The sequence below is a fragment of the Anomaloglossus baeobatrachus genome, chromosome 6 (assembly GCF_048569485.1).
Source record: "Anomaloglossus baeobatrachus isolate aAnoBae1 chromosome 6, aAnoBae1.hap1, whole genome shotgun sequence".
In the NCBI taxonomy this organism is placed as follows: Eukaryota; Metazoa; Chordata; class Amphibia; order Anura; family Aromobatidae; genus Anomaloglossus; species Anomaloglossus baeobatrachus.
This window is the reverse complement of record NC_134358.1, coordinates 259,480,276-259,500,562: the sequence shown is the minus strand read 5'-3', so window position 1 is coordinate 259,500,562 and position 20,287 is coordinate 259,480,276. Positions and strand designations below refer to the sequence as shown.

General features: G+C 52.6%; 1 protein-coding gene across 1 annotated transcript in view; it reads right to left on the bottom strand.

Annotated features, from left to right (window-relative positions):
- KDSR (3-ketodihydrosphingosine reductase) overlaps positions 1-20,287 on the bottom strand; it is a 93,046-nt gene that overhangs the window by 9,215 nt on the left and 63,544 nt on the right. Inside the window, exon 6 of the mRNA XM_075316080.1 lies at positions 18,057-18,248. Within this exon, the coding sequence (XP_075172195.1) occupies positions 18,057-18,248 (192 nt within the window). The remainder of the gene's footprint in view (positions 1-18,056; positions 18,249-20,287) is intronic.

Here is a 20,287-nt window from a genome sequence, read left to right as displayed (position 1 = left end):
AATGAAAGAAATGTGGGTAATGCAAACGGCTATGGAGGAGAAGGGAATTTTGTTTACTTACCGTAAATTCCTTTTCTTCTAGCTCCAATTGGGAGACCCAGACAGTGGGTGCATAGCTACTGCCCTCTGGAGGCCGCACAAAGAACTACACTTAAAAGTGTAAGGCCCCTCCCCTTCTGGCTATACACCCTCCCGTAGGAGTACAGATTCCTCAGTTTTAGTACCAAAGCAAGAAGGAGGAAAGCCAATAACAGTTTCAAAAACAAATTCAATCCGATAACATGATCGGAGAACTTAAGAAACAACATGAACAACATGTGCACCCGAAAAACGAAACCCTAAGAACAAATAGGGCGGGTGCTGGGTCTCCCAATTGGAGCTAGAAGAAAAGGAATTTACGGTAAGTAAACAAAATTCCCTTCTTCTTTTTCGCTCCTAATTGGGAGACCCAGACAGTGGGACGTCCAAAAGCAGTCCCTGGGTGGGTAAAAAGATACCACATGAACGGGCTGTCAGACAGCCTCTTCCTACAGGTGGGCCACCGCCGCCTGAAGGACCTGTCTACCTAGGCTGGCATCTGCCGAAGCGTAGGTATGCACTTGATAGTGTTTGGTAAACGTGTGCAGACTCGACCAGGTAGCCGCCTGGCACACTTGCTGAGCCGTAGCCTGATGCCGCAATGCCCAGGACGCACCCACGGCTCTGGTAGAATGGGCCTTCAGTCCAGATGGAATCGGAAGCCCAGCAGAACGGTATGTGTGAAGAATTGGTTCCTTGATCCACCGCGCCAGGGTGGATTTGGAAGCTTGCGATCCCTTATGCTGACCAGCGACTAGGACAAAGAGCGCATCAGAACGGCGTAGAGCCGCCGTGCGAGAAATGTAAATCCTGAGTGCTCTCACCAGGTCCAACAGATGTAAACCCTTTTCAAATTGGTGAACTGGATGCGGACACAAAGATGGTAAAGTGATATCCTGATTGAGATGAAAGGAAGAAACCACCTTGGGAGAAAACTCTGGAATTGGACGCAGTACTACCTTGTCTTGGTGAAACACCAGGAAGGGAGATTTGCAAGATAACGCCGCTAGCTCGGACACTCTTCGAAGAGACGTGACCGCCACAAGAAAAACTACCTTTTGTGAAAGCCGAGAAAGGGGAACCTCTTTCAAAGGCTCGAAAGGCGGCTTCTGGAGAGCAATGAGAACCTTGTTCAGATCCCAGGGTTCCAATGGCCGTCTGTAAGGAGGAACGATATGACAAACTCCTTGGAGAAAAGTGCGTACTTTAGAAAGCTGTGCCAAGCGCTTCTGAAAGAATACGGATAGCGCGGAGACTTGACCCTTAAGAGAGCTAAGCGACAAGCCTTTTTCCAACCCAGACTGCAGGAAGGAAAGAAAAGTTGGCAATGCAAATGGCCAGGGAGAAAACCCTTGAGCCACGCACCACGCTAAGAATATCTTCCACGTTCTGTGATAGATCTTAGCTGAGGATGGTTTTCTAGCCTGTCTCATTGTGGCAACAACTTCATGAGATAAACCTGAGGCCGCTAGGATCCAGGACTCAATGGCCACACAGTCAGGTTCAGGGCCGCAGAATTCAGATGGAAAAACGGCCCTTGAGACAGCAAATCTGGACGGTCTGGTAGTGTCCACGGTTGGCCTACCGTGAGATGCCACAGATCCGGGTACCACGACCTTCTTGGCCAATCTGGAGCGACGAGTATGGCTCGATGGCAGTCGGACCTGATTTTCCGGAGAACTCTGGGTAACAATGCTAGAGGTGGGAACACATAGGGGAGTCGGAATTGCGACCAATCCTGAACCAAGGCGTCTGCCGCCAGTGCTCGGTGATCGTGAGACCGTGCCATGAAAACTGGGACCTTGTTGTTGTGTCGTGACGCCATCAGATCGACGTCCGGCGTCCCCCAGCGGCAACAGATCTGCTGAAACACGTCCGGGTGAAGGGACCATTCTCCTGCGTCCATGCCCTGGCGACTGAGAAAGTCTGCTTCCCAGTTTTCCACGCCTGGGATGTGAACTGCGGATATGGTGGACGCTCTGCTTTCCACCCACGTCAAAATCCGTTGGACTTCTTGAAAGGCTTGGCGACTGCGTGTTCCCCCTTGGTGGTTGATGTACGCCACCGCCGTGGAATTGTCCGACTGAATCCGAATCTGTTTGCCTTCCAGCCATTGTTGGAAGGCTCGCAGGGCAAGATAGATTGCTCTGATTTCCAGAACATTGATCTGCAGGGTGGACTCTTCCAGAGTCCACATCCCCTGAGCCCTGTGGTGGAGATACACCGCTCCCCACCCTGATAGGCTCGCATCCGTCGTAACCACTGCCCAGGACGGGGGAAGGAACGACTTTCCCTGTGACAATGAGGTGGGGAGAAGCCACCAACGCAGAGAGTCCTTGGCAGTCTGAGAGAGGGAGACAGTCCTGTCGAGGGACGTCGATTTCCCGTCCCATTGGCGTAGAATGTCCCATTGTAGAGGGCGCAGATGAAACTGCGCGAACGGGACTGCCTCCATTGCTGCTACCATCTTCCCTAGGAAATGCATGAGGCGCCTCAGTGAGTGCGACTGGCTCCGAAGGAGAGATTGCACTCCAGTCCGCAGCGAGCACTGCTTGTCCAGTGGAAGCTTCACTATCGCTGAGAGAGTATGAAACTCCATGCCAAGATAAGTCAGAGATTGGGTCGGGGTTAGATGAGACTTTGGAAAGTTGATAATCCACCCGAAACTCTGGAGAGTGTCTAGTGCCACTTTCAGACTGTGTTGGCATGCCTCTTGAGAGGGTGCCTTTACAAGCAGGTCGTCTAGATACGGGATGACCGAGTGACCCTGCGAGTGCAGAACAGCTACTACTGCTGCCATGACCTTGGTGAAGACCCGGGGGGCTGTTGCCAGACCGAAAGGTAACGCTACGAACTGCAGGTGTTCGTCGTGTATGACGAAGCGTAGGAAACGCTGATGCTCTGGTGCGATCGGCACGTGGAGATACGCATCTTTGATATCTATTGATGCTAGAAAATCTCCTTGAGACATTGAGGCTATGACGGAGCGTAGGGATTCCATCCGGAACCTCCTGACTTTTACGTGTCTGTTGAGCAACTTTAGATCCAGGACGGGCCGATACGATCCGTCCTTTTTTGGGACCACAAACAGATTGGAGTAAAAACCGTGACCTTGTTCCTGAAGAGGGACGGAGGTCACCACTCCTTCCGCTTTTAGAGCGGCCACCGCCTGCAACAGAGCATCGGCTCGGTCTGGTGGGGGAGAAGTTCTGAAGAAACGAGTTGGCGGACGAGAACTGAACTCTATCCTGTACCCGTGAGACAGAATATCCCTCACCCAACGGTCTTTGACGTGTGACAGCCAGATGTCGCCAAAGTGGGAAAGCCTCCCACCGACCGCGGGTGTGGGAATCGGAGACCTCAAGTCAGGAGGACGCCGTTTTGGCAACGGTTCCTCCGGCTGCCCTTTTTGGGCGTGACTGAGACCTCCAAGAATCTGAGCGTCTCTGGTCTTTTTGAGTCTTTTTTGACGAGGCGAATTGGGACCTGCCCGGTCCTCGAAAGGACCGATAACCAGACTGACCCTTCCTCTGTTGGGGTCTGTTTTGTCTGTGTTGCGGTAAGGATGAGTCCTTACCCTTGGAGTGTTTGATGATTTCATCCAAACGCTCTCCAAACAATCGGTCACGAGAAAAAGGCAAATTGGTTAAGCACTTCTTGGAATGAGAATCTGCTTTCCAATGTCTCAACCACAGGGACCTACGCAAAACAACGGAGTTGGCTGACGCCACTGCCGTGCGGCTTGTAGCGTCAAGAACAGCATTAATCGCGTACGACGCGAATGCCGCCATTTGCGAGGTCAATGGTGCTACCTGCGGGGCAAATGCACGTGTGACGGAGTCAACTCGCGCAAGCCCGGCTGAGATAGCTTGGAGTGCCCATACGGCTGCAAAAGAAGGCGCTAATGACGCTCCAATCGCTTCATAGATGGATTTCAGCCAGAGCTCCATCTGCCTGTCAGTGGCATCTTTAAGTGCCGCTCCATCTTCAACTGCAACCAAGGATCTAGCTGCAAGCCTGGAAATTGGAGGATCCACTTTTGGACACTGGGTCCAACCCTTGACCACCTCAGGGGGAAAAGGATAGCGTGTATCTTTAAGCCGTTTAGGAAAACGCCTTTCAGGATAAGCGTGGGGTTTCTGGATTGCGTCTCTAAAGTCAGCGTGGTCCAGAAAAGTGCTTAAAGTACGCTTAGGGTATCTGAAATGGATTCTCTCGTGCTGCGAAGCTGACTCCTCCACAAGAGGAGCTGGTGGGGAAATATTTAACATCTTATTGATGTTAAATATAAGATCATTAACTATGGCGTCACCATCTGGTGTATCTAGATTGAGAGCGGTTCCAGGATCAGAATCCTGATCAGTTACGTCCGCCTCATCACCCATAGATTCATCTCGCTGGGATCCTGACCATTGAGATGAATGTGAAGGCCCGTCATAGCGAGCCCGCTTAGGCTGCCCGGGGCCATCGTCCGAGTCAGAGTCTTCACCCTGAGGTGTATATGCCCGTCCCGGAGCTTGGAGCTGAGGGGGACCAGGGGGCAATGATTGCACAGTGTCCGTGGCCTGAAGTACAGGCCTAGCTCGCAATGTGTCAAGAATTTGTGACATAGTGAGAGACATTCTGTCAGCAAAAGCTGCAAACTCAGTGCCTGTCACCTGGACAGCATTCACAGGTGGTACACCCTGGGTCACGTCCAGCAGAGGCCCCGGCTGTGCAAGCGCCGCAGGGGCCGAGCACTGCACACAATGGGGGTCCGTGGAGCCTGCCGGTAGAAAAGTCCCACATGCGGTGCAGGAAGCATATAATGTCTGTGCTTTGGCACCCTTGCGTTTTGCGGACGACATGCTGCTGGCTCTCTGAATGTGAGAGAGTCTATAGCCAAAGGGCGACCAGCGCTATGTAATACCAAGTATTTGTAGCAACAAAATACTAAGAATACTACTGGCACAAGAGGGGTGAGCCCTGAGGGCTGCTTACCGCCCGCTGAATAGCGGGTAAGAGGCTGCAGAATTCCTTGTCTGGGTCTCCCCGGCTCCCCTCTGCAGCTCAGCGTGTCAGCAGGAATGGCTGCCGGCGTCTGTGGAGAGGGGCGGTCCGTGGGAGTTCCCAAACAAAAGTGCGGGAAACAGTGTCCCCTCTGTGCCGATTGTGAGGGCTGGAGTATGTAAAAACGACTCCAGCCCTCAGCGCTGATGCACTGGCCAGCGTCCCGCCCCTCTCCTGACTGGCAGGTCTGGGGGCGGGAACGAACGGGAGCAGGCCGCAAAAGCCGGGGACTCGAGTTATCAGCGCGGCCGCCGTAAAAGCGCGGGCCGCGCTGAAGTCCCCGGCGCACCACAAGTGCCAGCCGCGCCGCAGTCCCAGCGGCCGGCATGACCGATTTCTAGATGTGGCCAGCGTCCCGCCCCTCTCCTGACTGGCAGGTCCAGGGGCGGGAACGAACGGAAGCAGGCCGCAAAAGCCGGGGACTCGAGTTATCAGCGCGGCCGCCGTAAAAGCGCGGGCCGCGCTGAAGTCCCCGGCGCACCACAAGTGCCAGCCGCGCCGCAGTCCCAGCGGCCGGCGCGACCGATTCCTGGAAGTGTGCCTGCTTCAGCTAAGCTGAATGAGGCCATGGCACAAGCGCCGTAGCGCTGATGTCCCCCGGCGCACTACAACACCCAGCATGCTGCGGTGTGAGCGCCTGCACGGGGACACAGAGTACCTTGAGGATGCAGGGCCATGTCCCTGATGTACTCCGCTCCATCCAGCATCTTGTCCAGGGGCTGTAGATGGAGCCCGGTCTCAGTGCCTGGAGACCAGTAAATCCCACTTCACCCAGAGCCCTGTAAAAAGGGATGGGGAAGGAATCAGCATGTGGGCTCCTGCCGCCGTACCCGCAATGGGTACCTCAACCTTACAAACACCTCCGACATACAGTGGGGTGAGAAGGGAGCATGCTGGGAGCCCTGTTTTTGGGCCCTCTTTTCTTCCATCCGATATAGTCAGCAGCTGCTGCTGACTAAAAACAATGGAGCTATGCGTGCGTGTCTGACCTCCTTGCGCACAAAGCTAAAACTGAGGAATCTGTACTCCTACGGGAGGGTGTATAGCCAGAAGGGGAGGGGCCTTACACTTTTAAGTGTAGTTCTTTGTGCGGCCTCCAGAGGGCAGTAGCTATGCACCCACTGTCTGGGTCTCCCAATTAGGAGCGAAAAAGAAAAACCGTTATCAGAGAACCAGGATAAGATTTGCCAAGTCCTGTGATAGATCTTGGCGGACGTTGGTTTCCTGGCTTGTCTCATGGTGGCAATGACATCCTGAGATAACCCTGAAGACGCTAGGAGCCATGACTCAATGGCCACGCAGTCAGGTTGAGGGCCACAGAATTCAGATGGAAAAACGGGCCTTGTGACAGCAAGTCTGGGCGGTCTGGAAGTGCCCACGGTTGACCCACCGTGAGATGCCACAGATCCGGATACCACGACCGCCTCGGCCAGTCTGGAGCGACGAGAATGGCGCGACGGCATTCGGACCGGATCTTGCGTAGTACCCTGGGCAGCATCGCCAGAGGGGGAAACACGTATGGCAGTCGAAACTGCGACCAATCCTGGACCAAAGCGTCCGCTGCCAGAGCTCTGTGATCCTGAGACCGTGCCATGAAGGCCGGGACCTTGTTGTTGTGTCGTGACGCCATAAGATCGACGTCCGGCGTTCCCCAGCGGCGACAGATCTCTCGAAACACGTCTGGGTGAAGAGACCATTCCCCCGCGTCCATGCCCTGACGACTGAGAAAATCTGCTTCCCAGTTTTCTACGCCCGGGATGTGAACTGCGGAGATGGTGGAGTCTGTCTTCCACCCACTGCAGAATCCGCCGGACTTCCTGGAAGGCTTGACGACTGCGAGTGCCGCCTTGGTGGTTGATTTAGGCGACGGCAGTGGCGTTGTCCGACTGGATTCGGATCTGCCTGCCCTCCAGCCACCGATGGAAAGCCAATAGGGCTAGATATACTGCCCTTATCTCCAGAATATTGATCTGAAGGGACGATTCTATTGGAGTCCAGGTTCCTTGAGCCCTGTGGTGGAGAAAAACCGCTCCCCAACCTGACAGGCTCGCGTCCGTGGTGACCACGGCCCAGGTTGGGGGTAGGAAGGATTTTCCGCGGGACAGAGATGTGGGAAGGAGCCACCACTGAAGTGATGTTTTGGTTGCGAGGGAAAGAGATGTTCTTGTCGAGGGAAGCAGCACTCTTGTCCCATTTGCGAAGAATGTCCCATTGGAGTGGCCGTAGATGGAATTGCGCGAACGGCACTGCCTCCATAGCTGCAACCATCTTCCCCAGGAAGTGCATGAGGCGCCTTAAGGGGTGTGACTGACTCCGAAGAAGTGACTGTACCCTCGCCTGCAGAGAAAGCTGTGTGTCCCGCGGTAGCATGACTAACGCTGGCTGGGTATGAAACTCCATCCCGAGGTAAGTCAGGGATTGGGTCGGCGTCAACTTGGATTTCGGGAAATTGATGATCCACCAGAACTGCTGGAGAGTCGCCAGAGTGACGGTAAGACTTCGTTGACACGCCACCAGAGAAGGGGCCCTGACTAGGAGATCGTCCAAGTAAGGGATCACCGAGTGGCCCTGAGAGTGCAGGACCGCCACGACGGATGCCATGACTTTGGTGAAAACCCGTGGGGCTGTCGCCAGGCCGAAAGGCAATGCCACGAACTGGAGGTGTTCGTCCCCGATGGCGAAACGCAGGAAACGTTGATGTTCGGGTGTGATCGGCACATGGAGATAAGCATCTTTGATGTCGATCGATGCTAGGAAGTCTCCTTGTGACATCGAGGCGATGACCGAGCGGAGAGATTCCATCCGAAACAGTCTGGTTCTCACATGTCTGTTGAGCAGCTTGAGGTCCAGAACGGGACGGAATGACCCGTCCTTTTTTGGCACCACGAACAAGTTGGAGTAAAATCCGCGACCACGTTCCTGAAGGGGAACGGGAATCACAACTCCCTCTATCTTTAGAGCATCCACTGCCTGAAAAAGAGCGTCGGCCTGTGCGGGGGGTGGGGAGGTTCGGAAGAAACGAGCCGCAGGACGAGAGTTGAACTCTATCCTGTAACCATGAGACAGAATGTCTCTCACCCATCGGTCTTGAACGTGTGGCCACCAGGCGTCGCCAAAACGGGAGAGCCTGCCACCGACCGAGGATGTGGTTAGATGAGGCCGAGAGTCATGTGGAGGCAGTCTTGGAGGCAGTGCCTCCCGCAGCCTTTTGGGGGCGTGACTTGGACCGCCACGCATAGGAGTTCCTCTGGCCTTTCTCCGGCCGGTTGGATGACGAAGATTGGGTCTTGGCGGAGGGACGAAAGGACCGAAACCTCGATTGGATTTTTCTCTGCTGAGGTCTCTGAGGTTTGGACTGGGGTAAGGAGGAGTCCTTTCGAGGATTCCTTAATCTCATCCAACCGTTCGCCAAACAAACGGTCGCCAGAAAAGAAGGGAATTTTGTTTACTTACCGTAAATTCCTTTTCTTCTAGCTCTAATTGGGAGACCCAGACAATTGGGTGTATAGGCTATGCCTCCGGAGGCCGCACAAAGTACTACACTTAAAAGTGTTAGGCCCCTCCCCTTCTGCCTATACACCCCCCGTGCTCCCACGGGCTCCTCAGTTTTGGTGCAAAAGCAAGAAGGAGGGAAAATAATTAGAAACTGGTTTAAAGTAACTTCAATCCGAAGGAAACTCGGAGAACTGAAACCATTCAACATGAACAACATGTGTACACAAAAAAACAGGGGCGGGTGCTGGGTCTCCCAATTAGAGCTAGAAGAAAAGGAATTTACGGTAAGTAAACAAAATTCCCTTCTTTTTCGCTCTATTGGGAGACCCAGACAATTGGGACGTCCAAAAGCAGTCCCTGGGTGGGTAAAATAATACCTCGTAAGAGAGCCGTAAAACGGCCCTTTCCTACAGGTGGGCAACCGCCGCCTGAAGGACTCGTCTACCTAGGCTGGCATCCGCCGCAGCATAGGTATGCACCTGATAGTGCTTCGTGAAAGTGTGCAGGCTCGACCAGGTAGCCGCCTGACACACCTGTTGAGCCGTAGCCTGGTGCCTCAAAGCCCAGGACGCTCCCACGGCTCTGGTAGAATGGGCCTTCAGCCCTGAGGGAACCGGAAGCCCAGCCGAACGGTAAGCTTCGATAATTGGCTCCTTGATCCACCGAGCCAGGGTTGATTTGGAAGCCTGTGATCCTTTACGCTGGCCAGCGACAAGGACAAAGAGTGCATCCGAGCGGCGCAGGGGCGCCGTACGAGAAATGTAGAGTCTGAGTGCTCTCACCAGATCTAACAAGTGCAAATCCTTTTCACATTGGTGAACTGGATGAGGATAAAAAGAGGGTAAGGAAATATCCTGATTGAGATGAAAAGGTGGATACCACCTTAGGGAGAAATTCCGGAACCGGACGTAGAACCACCTTGTCCTGGTGAAAAAACCAGAAAAGGGGCTTTGCACGACAACGCTGCTAGCTCAGACACTCTCCGAAGAGAAGTGACTGCTACTAGAAAAACCACTTTCTGCGAAAGTCGGGAGAGGGAGATATCTCTCATTGGCTCGAATGGTGGTTTCTGAAGAACCATCAGCACCCTGTTTAGATCCCAGGGTTCTAACGGCCGCTTGTAAGGTGGAACGATGTGACAAACTCCCTGCAGGAACGTGCGTACCTGTGGAAGTCTAGCTAGGCGCTTCTGGAAAAAACACAGAGAGCGCTGAAACTTGTCCCTTAAGGGAACCGAGCGACAAACCCTTTTCCAGTCCAGATTGAAGGAAGGACAGAAAAGTAGGTAATGCAAATGGCCAGGGAGAAAAACCCTGAGCAGAGCACCACGACAGGAAAATTTTCCACGTCCTGTGATAAATCTTGGCGGACGTTTGTTTCCTAGCCTGTCTCATAGTGGCAATGACTTCTTGAGATAACCCTGAAGACGCTAGGATCCAGGACTCAATGGCCACACAGTCAGGTTGAGGGCCGCAGAATTCAGATGGAAAAACGGCCCTTGAGACAGCAAGTCTGGTCGGTCTGGTAGTGCCCACGGTTGGCCGACCGTGAGATGCCACAGATCCGGGTACCACGACCTCCTCGGCCAGTCTTGAGCGACGAGGATGGCGCGGCGGCAGTCGGCCCTGATCTTGCGTAACACTCTGGGCAACAGTGCCAGCGGAGGAAACACATAAGGGAGCTGAAACTGCGACCAATCCTGAACTAAGGCGTCTGCCGCCAGAGCTCTGGGATCTTGAGACCGTGCCATGAACGTTGGTACCTTGTTGTTGTGCCGGGACGCCATGAGGTCGACGTCCGGCACCCCCCAGCGGCAACAGATCTCCTGAAACACGTCCGGGTGAAGGGACCATTCCCCTGCGTCCATGCCCTGGCGACTGAGATAATCTGCTTCCCAGTTTTCCACGCCTGGGATGTGAACTGCGGATATGGTGGAGGCCGTGGCTTCCACCCACATCAAAATCCGCCGGACTTCCTGGAAGGCTTGTCGACTGCGTGTGCCGCCTTGGTGGTTGATGTATGCCACCGCTGTGGAATTGTCCGACTGAATTCGGATCTGCTTGCCTTCCAGCCACTGCTGGAACGCTTTCCGGGCAAGATACACTGCCCGAATTTCCCGAACATTGATCTGAAGCGAGGACTCTTGCCGGGACCACGTACCCTGAGTCCTGTGGTGGAGAAAAACCGCTCCCCACCCTGACAGACTTGCGTCCGTCGTGACTACTTCCCAGGATAGAGGACGCAGGTGAAACTGCGCGAAAGGGACTGCTTCCATTGGTGCCACCATCTTCCCCAGGAAGTGCATGAGGCGCCTCAAGGGGTGTGACTGGCCTTGAAGGAGAGATTGTACCCCTGTCTGTAGTGACCGCTGCTTGATCCGCGGAAGCTTCACTATCGCTGAGAGGGTATGAAACTCCATGCCAATGTATGTGAGCGATTGGGTCGGTGTCAGATTTGACTTTGGAAAATTGATGATCCACCCGAAACTCTGGAGAGTCTCCAGGGTAGCGTCGAGGCTGTGTTGGCATGCCTCTTGAGAGGGTGCCTTGATCAACAGATCGTCCAAGTACGGGATCACCGAGTGACCCTGAGAATGGAGGACCGCTACTACAGTAGCCATAACCTTGGTGAAAACCCGTGGGGCTGTTGCCAGGCCGAATGGCAGTGCCACGAACTGCAGGTGTTAGTTTCCTATGGCGAAGCGCAAGAAGCGCTGGTGCTCTGGGGCAATCGGAACGTGGAGATAAGCATCTTTGATATCGATCGATGCAAGGAAATCTCCCTGGGACATTGAGGCGATGACGGAACGGAGGGATTCCATCCGGAACCGCCTGGTCTTTACGTGTTTGTTGAGAAGTTTCAGGTCCAGGACAGGACGGAAGAACCCGTCCTTCTTTGGGACCACAAACAAGTTGGAGTAAAAACCGTGGCCCTGTTGCTGAAGAGGAACAGGGACCACCACTCCTTCTGCCTTCAGGGTGCCCAGCGCCTGCCGAAGAGCCTCGGCTCGCTCGGGAGGCGGAGAGGACCGGAAGAATCGAGTCGGGGGACGAGAGATGAACTCTATCTTGTAACCGTGAGAGAGAATGTCTCTCACCCAGCGGTCTTTTATTTGTGGCAGCAAGGTGTCGCAAAAGCGGGAGAGCCTGCCACCGACCGAGGATGCTACTAGAGGAGGTAGAAAGTCATGAGGCAGCCGCTTTGTTAGCGGTGCTCCCAATGGCCTTTTTAGGACGTGACTTAGACCGCCATGCATCAGAGTTCCTTTGTTCTTTCTGAGACCTTTTGGACGAGGAGAATTGGGACCTGCCCGCGCCCCGAAAGGACCGAAACCTCGACTGCCCTCTCCTCTGTTGGGAGAGGTTCTGCTTGGGCTGAGGTAAGGATGTATCCTTTCCCTTGGATTGTTTGATGATTTCCTCCAGGCGCTCGCCAAAGAGCCTGTCGCCAGAAATTGGCAAACCGGTTAAACGCTTTTTGGAAACGGAATCTGCCTTCCACTCCCGTAGCCACAAGGCCCTGCGGACTACTACCGAATTGGCGGTCGCAACTGCCGTACGGCTCACAGAGTCCAGGACAGCATTCATAGCGTCAGACGCAATTGCCGAGGTCTGGGAGGTAATGGAAGCCACTTGTGGCGCGGCCGCTTCAATTTTCGCTTGACCTGCTGATATAGCTTGTAGCGCCCATACGGCTGCGAATGCTGGGGCAAAAGAAGCTCCGATAGCTTCATAGATGGATTTCATCCAGAGCTCCATCTGCCTGTCAGTGGCATCTTTAAGCGAGGCCCCATCTTCCACTGCAAGTATGGATCTAGCCGCCAGTCTGGAGATTGGAGGATCCACTTTGGGACATTGAATCCAACCTTAAACCACTTCCGGGGGAAAAGGATAACGTGTATCCTTAAGGCGCTTAGAGAAACGCTTATCCGGAAAAGCATGGTGGTGATTCTGGATTGCCTCTCTGAAATCAGAGTGGTCTAGAAACATACTCTGTGTACGCTTGGGGAACCTGAAGCGAAATTTCTCCTGCTGAGAAACAGACTCCTCCGCCGGAGGGGCTGAGGGAAGAATATCCAGCAACTGATGAATGGATGCAATAAGATCATTCACTATGGCGTCCTCGTCTGGAGAATTAAGATTGAGAGCGCTCCCAGGATCAGAATCCTGATCAGCTGTTTCCGCATCATCAACCAGAGAATCCCCCCGCTGAGACCCTAAACAATATGATGTCGAGGGAAATTCTAAGCGGGCCCGCTTAGACGATCTGGGGCTAGGTTCTAAGTCCGAACCCTCCGTCTGGGATGTATGAGATACCCCGTGAGGACATTGTTGGTCCAACTGAGGGGGGTCAGGGAACAATGATTCAACAGAGTCCCTTTGCTGAGATACCGGTCTGGACTGCAAGGCTTCTAGTATCTTAGCCATAGTCTGATAGAGTTGATCCTTAAAGGCTGCAAACTCAGTCCCCGTCACCTGGACAGTGTCAACAGGTGGCTCCCCCTGGGCCCCTCTTAGCAGAGGATCCGGCTGAGGAAGTGTCACAGGGGTCGAACACTGTACACAATCAGGGTCAGTGGAACCTGCTGGTAGCTGGGTCTTACATGCGGCGCAGGCAACATAATAAGCCTGTGTTTTGGCACCCCTGCCGTTTATGGGCGCCATGCTATAGTTTTCCCTGAGTAACACAATAGGGTATATAGCCAGAAAGAACTGTGCTCATACAGTGTAAATTATATACAGTACACAAATAATGTACCAATACAATACAGCACCATGGGGCTAGCACCACATGTGCTGCTTACCAGCCGCCTAAGCGGTTGTGAGGCCACCAGAGACCGTGTCTGGGTCTCCCATGAATATGTCCCTCTCTGCAGCGTCGGTGGAGCTGACAGGAATGGCTGCGGCGTCCTGACGAGCTGAGGAAGCTGTGGGCGTGGCCTAGAAAGAGCGCGAAACGGGCGCTCATACTGTGCACAGTGAGGGGAGTGGAGCATGTAAATCATACTCCAGCCCTCATTGCTGCTCGCTCCGTGCAGCGTCCCGCCCTTCCCCTGCCTGTCAGGGCTGAGGGCGGGAGAAAAAAAAAAAGGGAAACTAGGCCGCAATGAAGCCGGGGACTGTAGTAATAAACGCGGCCGCCGTAAAAGCGCGGTCGCGTGAAAGTCCCCGGCGAACTACAAGTCCCAGCCGCGCCGCAGTGTCCCGTGGCAACGGCGGTCAGTGCGGTAGCCCTTACATATAAACACACTCAGCGACGCTGAGTGTGTAATGGCACATATAGACCCGGTCAGCGCCGCGGTCCCCGGTGCACTAGCACACCCAGCAAAGCTGAGGTGATGCCGTGCGCGGTCCCCATAGGGATACAGAGTACCTTTAAGATGCAGGGCCATGTCCCTGAACGGTATCGGCTCCTATCCATCAGGCTCCACAGGAGTTGTGGATGAAGCCCGGTCTCAGTGCCTGGAGACCGATAAGATCCCACTTCACCCAGAGCCCTAAGAGGGATGGGGAAGGAAAAACAGCATGTGGGCTCCAGCCTCCGTACCCGCAATGGATACCTCAACCTTAACAACACCGCCGACAAAAGTGGGGTGAGAAGGGAGCATGCTGGGGGCCCTATATGGGCCCACTTTTCTTCCATCCGACCTAGTCAGCAGCTGCTGCTGACTAATCTGTGGAGCTGTGCTGTGCGTGTCTGACCTCCTTCGCACAAAGCAAAAACTGAGGAGCCCGTGGGAGCACGGGGGGTGTATAGGCAGAAGGGGAGGGGCCTAACACTTTTAAGTGTAGTACTTTGTGCGGCCTCCGGAGGCATAGCCTATACACCCAATTGTCTGGGTCTCCCAATAGAGCGAAAAAGAAAGGCAAACCAGTTAAGAACCTTTTGGAAGCAGAGTCTGCTTTCCATTCGCGCAGCCACATGGCCCTGCGGACTGCCACGGAGTTAGCGGATGCCACAGCCGTACGGCTAGCGGAGTCCAGGACGGCGTTCATGGCGTAGGACGAAAATGCTGATGCCTGAGAGGTCAAGGAAGAAACCTGCGGAGCAGAATTCCGCGTGACGGCATTAATCTCAGTCAGACATGCCGAGATTGCTTGGAGAGCCCACACGGCCGCAAAGGCCGGGGCGAAAGACGCGCCCGTGGCCTCATAAATAGACTTCACCAAGAGCTCTATCTGTGTCAGTGGCATCCTTCAGGGATGCACCATCGGCAACAGACACAACGGACCAAGCAGCCAATCTAGAGACTGGAGGATCCACCTTGGGGGAGTGTGCCCAGCCCTTAACGACATCAGGTGAAAAGGGGTAACGCGTGTCAGTGTGCCGTTTAGCAAAGCGCTTGTCCGGGACCGCTCTGGGCTTCTGGACAGCGTCCCTGAAGTTAGAGTGATCAAAAAACGTATTGCGCATACGTTTGGGGAATCTAAATTGGTGTTTCTCCTGCTGAGAAGCCGGCTCCTCTGCAGGAGGAGGTGGGGGTGAGAGATCCAGCACCTGGTTGATGGACGAGATAAGATCATTTACCAAGGCGTCCCCCTCAGGGGCATCAAGGTTAAGGGTGAAGTCAGGGTCAGAGCCCTGAGTTCCCACGTCCGAGTCATCAAGCTGGGATCCAGAGCAGCGTGAGGAGGCCGGGGAAGAGTCCCAGCGAGGCCGCTTAGCCGGCCTGGGGCTGCGATCCGGGCAGGAGTCCTCCGCCTGGGACCTAGAGGCTATCCTGGGAGCGCGCTGCGGCGCGGGCCGAGAGGGGCCTGGAGGAGACAAATTAACAGGGGCCGGGGCCTGTGAAGGGCCCGGTCTGGACTGCAAAGCCTCAAGGAGCTTAGATGACCATTTGTCCATAGACTGTGCAATGGATTGAGAAAGTGACTGGGAGAGTGTCGCAGCGAAAGAGGCCAACGACGGTGACTCTGTCCCTGCAGACTGCTCAGGGGGAGTCGGGGGATCTACATGAGCCGAGGGGCCCACAAGTGCCCGAGGCTCCGGCTGAGCAAGCGTGGCAGGAGTCCAGCATTGATCACAGTGGGGGTAGGTGGATCCCGCAGGCAACATAGCCCCACAAGAGGTACAGGCCACGAAAAAAGTCTGTGCCTTAGTAGCTTTGCTCCTTGTGGACGACATGCTGTTGTCTCTTAGGAGAGTGACCACTGAGAGTATATGGGAAAAGGGTATACAGCCTTTCCGAACAGATGTATATATCTATATGTATATATATCCCGGCACCCTAGGGGGACCAACACCGGGTGACTGGTGTGGCTTACCAACCGCTAACGAGCGGAGTGTGTCCTCCAGATTCCCTGTCATGGATCCCCCAGAGCTGCAGAGCTTTGCCGCTGAGTAGCATCCACCGGCAGAATGTTAAAAATGGCTGCCGGAGCTCTAAGGGGGGGGGGGTGGAGCCGAGGGCGGCGCCAGCAAAGAGCGGGAATCTGGAGTCCCCAAGTGGTCAATGAGGGTGGGGGGAGACATGCAAACATGCTCCAGCCCTCAGAGCCGACGTCACGTCGGTAATCCCGCCCTAACCCCTGACAGGCAGGCCCAGGATTTTGCTCGACTAGGCCGCGGCGAAGCCGGGGACTAAATTTAAGGCCGTGCCCGACAAGCAGGCACGGTCGGCGCGGAAGTCCGCCGAAAAAAAACTGCGGACGGAACTACCGCGGCTTCCGGGGAGAAGGAGCGACCTCCCTCCCTGTAAAGTCCACACATGGGGACACAGAGTACCTCCAAGTTGCAGGGCCCGGTCCCTGGGGGTGAAGAAGCTCCGGACCGGTAGGTTCCACCAAGGGCTGCAGATGGAGCACGGTCCCAGCACGTGGATGACCGCTTAGGATCCCACTTCTCCCAGAGCCGCATAAGGGAAGGTGAAGGAGACGGCATGTGGCTCCAGCCTCTGTACCCGCAATGGGTACCTCAACCTTAACAACACCGCCGACATAGTGGGGTGAGAAGGGAACATGCCGGGGACCCCATCGGGGTCCTCTTTTCTTCCATCCGTCATAACTATGTATGAGAATGCATGAGTGGATGTGTGCCTCCTTCCACACAAAGCATAAAACTGGGGAGCCCGTGATCCACGGGAGAGTGTATAGGCAGAGGGGATGGGTTACACTTTTTTAAAAGTGTAATACTTTGTGTGGCCTCCAGAGGCAGAAGCTATACACCCAATTGTCTGGGTCTCCCAATGGAGCGACAAAGAAAATAAGACGTTGAGGTGAAATGGAAGTAAAAAAAAAAAAAAAGTCAGAAATTTAAATAATGAAAATGTTTAAAAGTGTAGACGTGCAAATGAAAAAAATGTAGTAATCTAGCATACATAGAAATCATGGGGCCCCCATAGCAGAAGTTCTAATTGTTAGCACCTTTACCTTAATATTTGGTCGCACCCCTTTGGAAACAATAACTGTAATCAATCACTTCCTATAATCAACAAGCTTCTTACACCTCACCTGGAATTATGGATGACTCTTCTGCGAACTGCTCCAGGTCTCATTTCTCCCAACACCAATTTTAACCCCTTTACCGCAGCCTTTTTTCTCCTTCCGGCCCAGGCTAAGTGTTACAATTCTGACCAGTGTCCGTTTATGAGGTTATAACTCTGGAACGCTTCAACGGATCCCAGTGATTCTGACATTTATTTATATTTTTTGTGACATTTTGTACTTGATGTTAGTGGTAAATTTAGGATAATTGTTGCATTAATTTGTGAAAATATATAAAATCGGAACTTTGAGAAAATTTCACAATTTTCAAACTTTGAATTTTTATACTCTTCATCAGAGTTATGCCACACAAAATAGTTACCATTTTCCCCATGTCGCTTTCAGATCAGCACAATTTTTTTTTTTTTTTAAAGTTTCAAAGTTTTCCAGATGAAAGTCCTTGTTTGTAGAATACACAGACTATAGGTCCTATAACATCTCTGTGAAGTGCGAGGCTGGACAAACCACAGCTTCATATATATTTTGAAAACAATTTGTCTGGTCTACAAGACCTTGAATAAGACAAGTCATTAATAGGCATTTTTCACAAGGGATTTTAGTCCTGAGAAAGTATCACCATGTGACTGCAGATTTGTGAATCCTCACATCATGCACACTGAGGATTCTTCGGTGCCAGAGCTGGGAGCGGCAGGTGCATGGCTAAGTATGTGTCTTGCATGCATGCGGTCAAGTGCCAACCAGATGGGAAACAGCCTCGCTCAATGTAAGTGTATTGAGCGAGGCCAGATACAGTCTAGTCGTAATGAGGCTGAAAATAAAGTAAATACTTGCGGTCACATGACTGCTCACTGCAGGCACCGGAGAATCCTCACAGCATGATGGGAGAAATCAAAAGTCCACAGTTCCTTAGAGAGACTCCAGACCTGTAGCCTAAGTCTGGACAACTGTCTAAAACTACTGTAAAAATAGTGGTTATAAGTTCTTTGTTACCTCCATTTGTAGCGCTTCTGCCAGGCCTCGAAGTGCAAACTTTGTCGGAGAGTACGCAGTGTAACCAAATAGCCCCAGTTGTCCGGCCTGTGACGAAACAAATACAATTCTTCCCATTCGCCTCTCCTTCATAGTAGAGATCACTGCACGACTGGGGTACACACTACCCAAATAGTTCACTTCCATCAGTCTCTAAATTGGGAGAATGATTAACAATCACTGCAATAAAAACTTATCACATGGTGCACATTAAAGAGATTTCACAATGCAAAAAGTTTATATTATTTAATCTATAACTAACAAGCAAGCACTGTACTCTTACAGATCTTAGACTTATAAGCAGATGCCATTGCAAGTTTGCTATATAGCCGGAGCAAGTTCCAGACAGACATATCACCAGGGTACCTGGCTGTGTTTACTACCACTTCTGCTCTCAATTGCCAGCTCCATAGCACTCCGTGATCCCTATGCAGCAAACAAAAGCACATCCGCACTGCCAACGCCTCTGCATGATCTGGTGATCACATGATTGCTGGGTCTCTTCCCAGCATTCAACTAATGGGAGCTAGCAGACCCCAATCAGATCTCATAGGGACTTCTCGGTACTATGAGAAACGGTTTTCCCCTGTAACTGGAGAAAAATATTAGGGATATTTGGCTTTCGACTGAAATTTCAGGATAACCTTTTCAGGGGCACTTAATGTGACCTTCTCTAATCTTGTGAATGCACGTGTCCAACTGTTCAATGTTTCACTACTTTTTGCACAACTTGCTGCTCTCCAAGGAGCTTAATGGCAAAATTCACAAAAGATGTTTGATCCAAGAATTGCCCAATACATTTCAGGGCTCAAGTAGAAACCGCATTTATTTAAACAGTCGTCCTCATCCTGCTGTTCACATTTTTTACGTCAGGAGACCAGACAACACCTAACAATTTATCAACAGTACGTCACCATTGTGAGGCTTTAATCAGAATGTTCTAAGACAGAAGTGGCCACTGAGCTTATAGTGTCATCAGCAGGTTGCAACAGAAATACAGAGAGACACAAAGGCATAGAAGTGGATGTCCAGGGCCATATCACACAGTGATGACCACTTCATTGTGATCAATGCCCTTTGGAACCAGATGATGAATGCCACACAACCATAAGCACATTCAAGGGAGGTGAGAGACACCCAAGTGTCACGTAAGACCATTCAAAACAGTTTACATCAATATGGTGTACACGCTAGATGACCTGCTACAGTACCCAACCACAACACCACGCACAAGAATCATCACCTTGCTGAACGAGGCACCAGTGGGCCTCAGTGCTGTTAAATGATGAAAGTAGATTGACACTGAGCAGATATGATGGCTGCCACCTATGTTGGAGACGACGTCAAGGAGAGTGCTATGTATCTGTTCTGTGAAGGTCAGGTTTTTTTTGAAACATTAGGGATCAAACCGCATCATGAAAACAATCACAACAGACAGGTCAGGTATAAAAGTTGTGTAGAGCGGACACACTCAGCTATATAACATATTGGCTGTTTTGATAGCAACCAACCACAGCTCTGCTTTTATTTTGCTACAGGTCATTAATAGGAGCTCTAATTGCTTGCTATAGGCAACGAAGGACATGCTTAGTATAAGACAGCTTATGTGTCAGTTAAGATCATTTTGGTGGTGATAGGGAGAGTGGGAAGGAGAGACTTATGGGTACTTTGCACACTACGACATCGCAAGCCGATGGTAGCGATGCCGAGCGCGATGGTCCCTGCCCCCATCGCAGCTGCGATATCTTGTGATAGCTGCCGTAGCAAACATTATCGCTACGGCAGCTTCACATGCACTTACCTGCCCAGCGACATCGCTCTGGCCGGCTACACCGATCATACGATTTCGACGCTTTTGCGCTCGTTAATCGTAGTAAAAAGGATTCACATACTCCGATGCGACAGCGACGGCCGGATGTGTGTCACTTTCGATTTGACCCCACCGACATCGCACCTGCGATGTCGTAGTGTGCCAAGTACCCCTTAGTTACTATTCCGGGCAACGTTGGGTACTACAGTATGTATGTCCGATTATAGAAGCGTAGGACATCTAGAAAAGTAGGACAATTTCCCCCCCCCCCTCCCTCCCCCCTTGTCATCTGTGTGCAATCAATTTCTTTTTTTCCCAGCAGCTATTATTCATTTACAATCACTTATAGGACAATTTGCAATGCCCTACACTACAAAGTGGT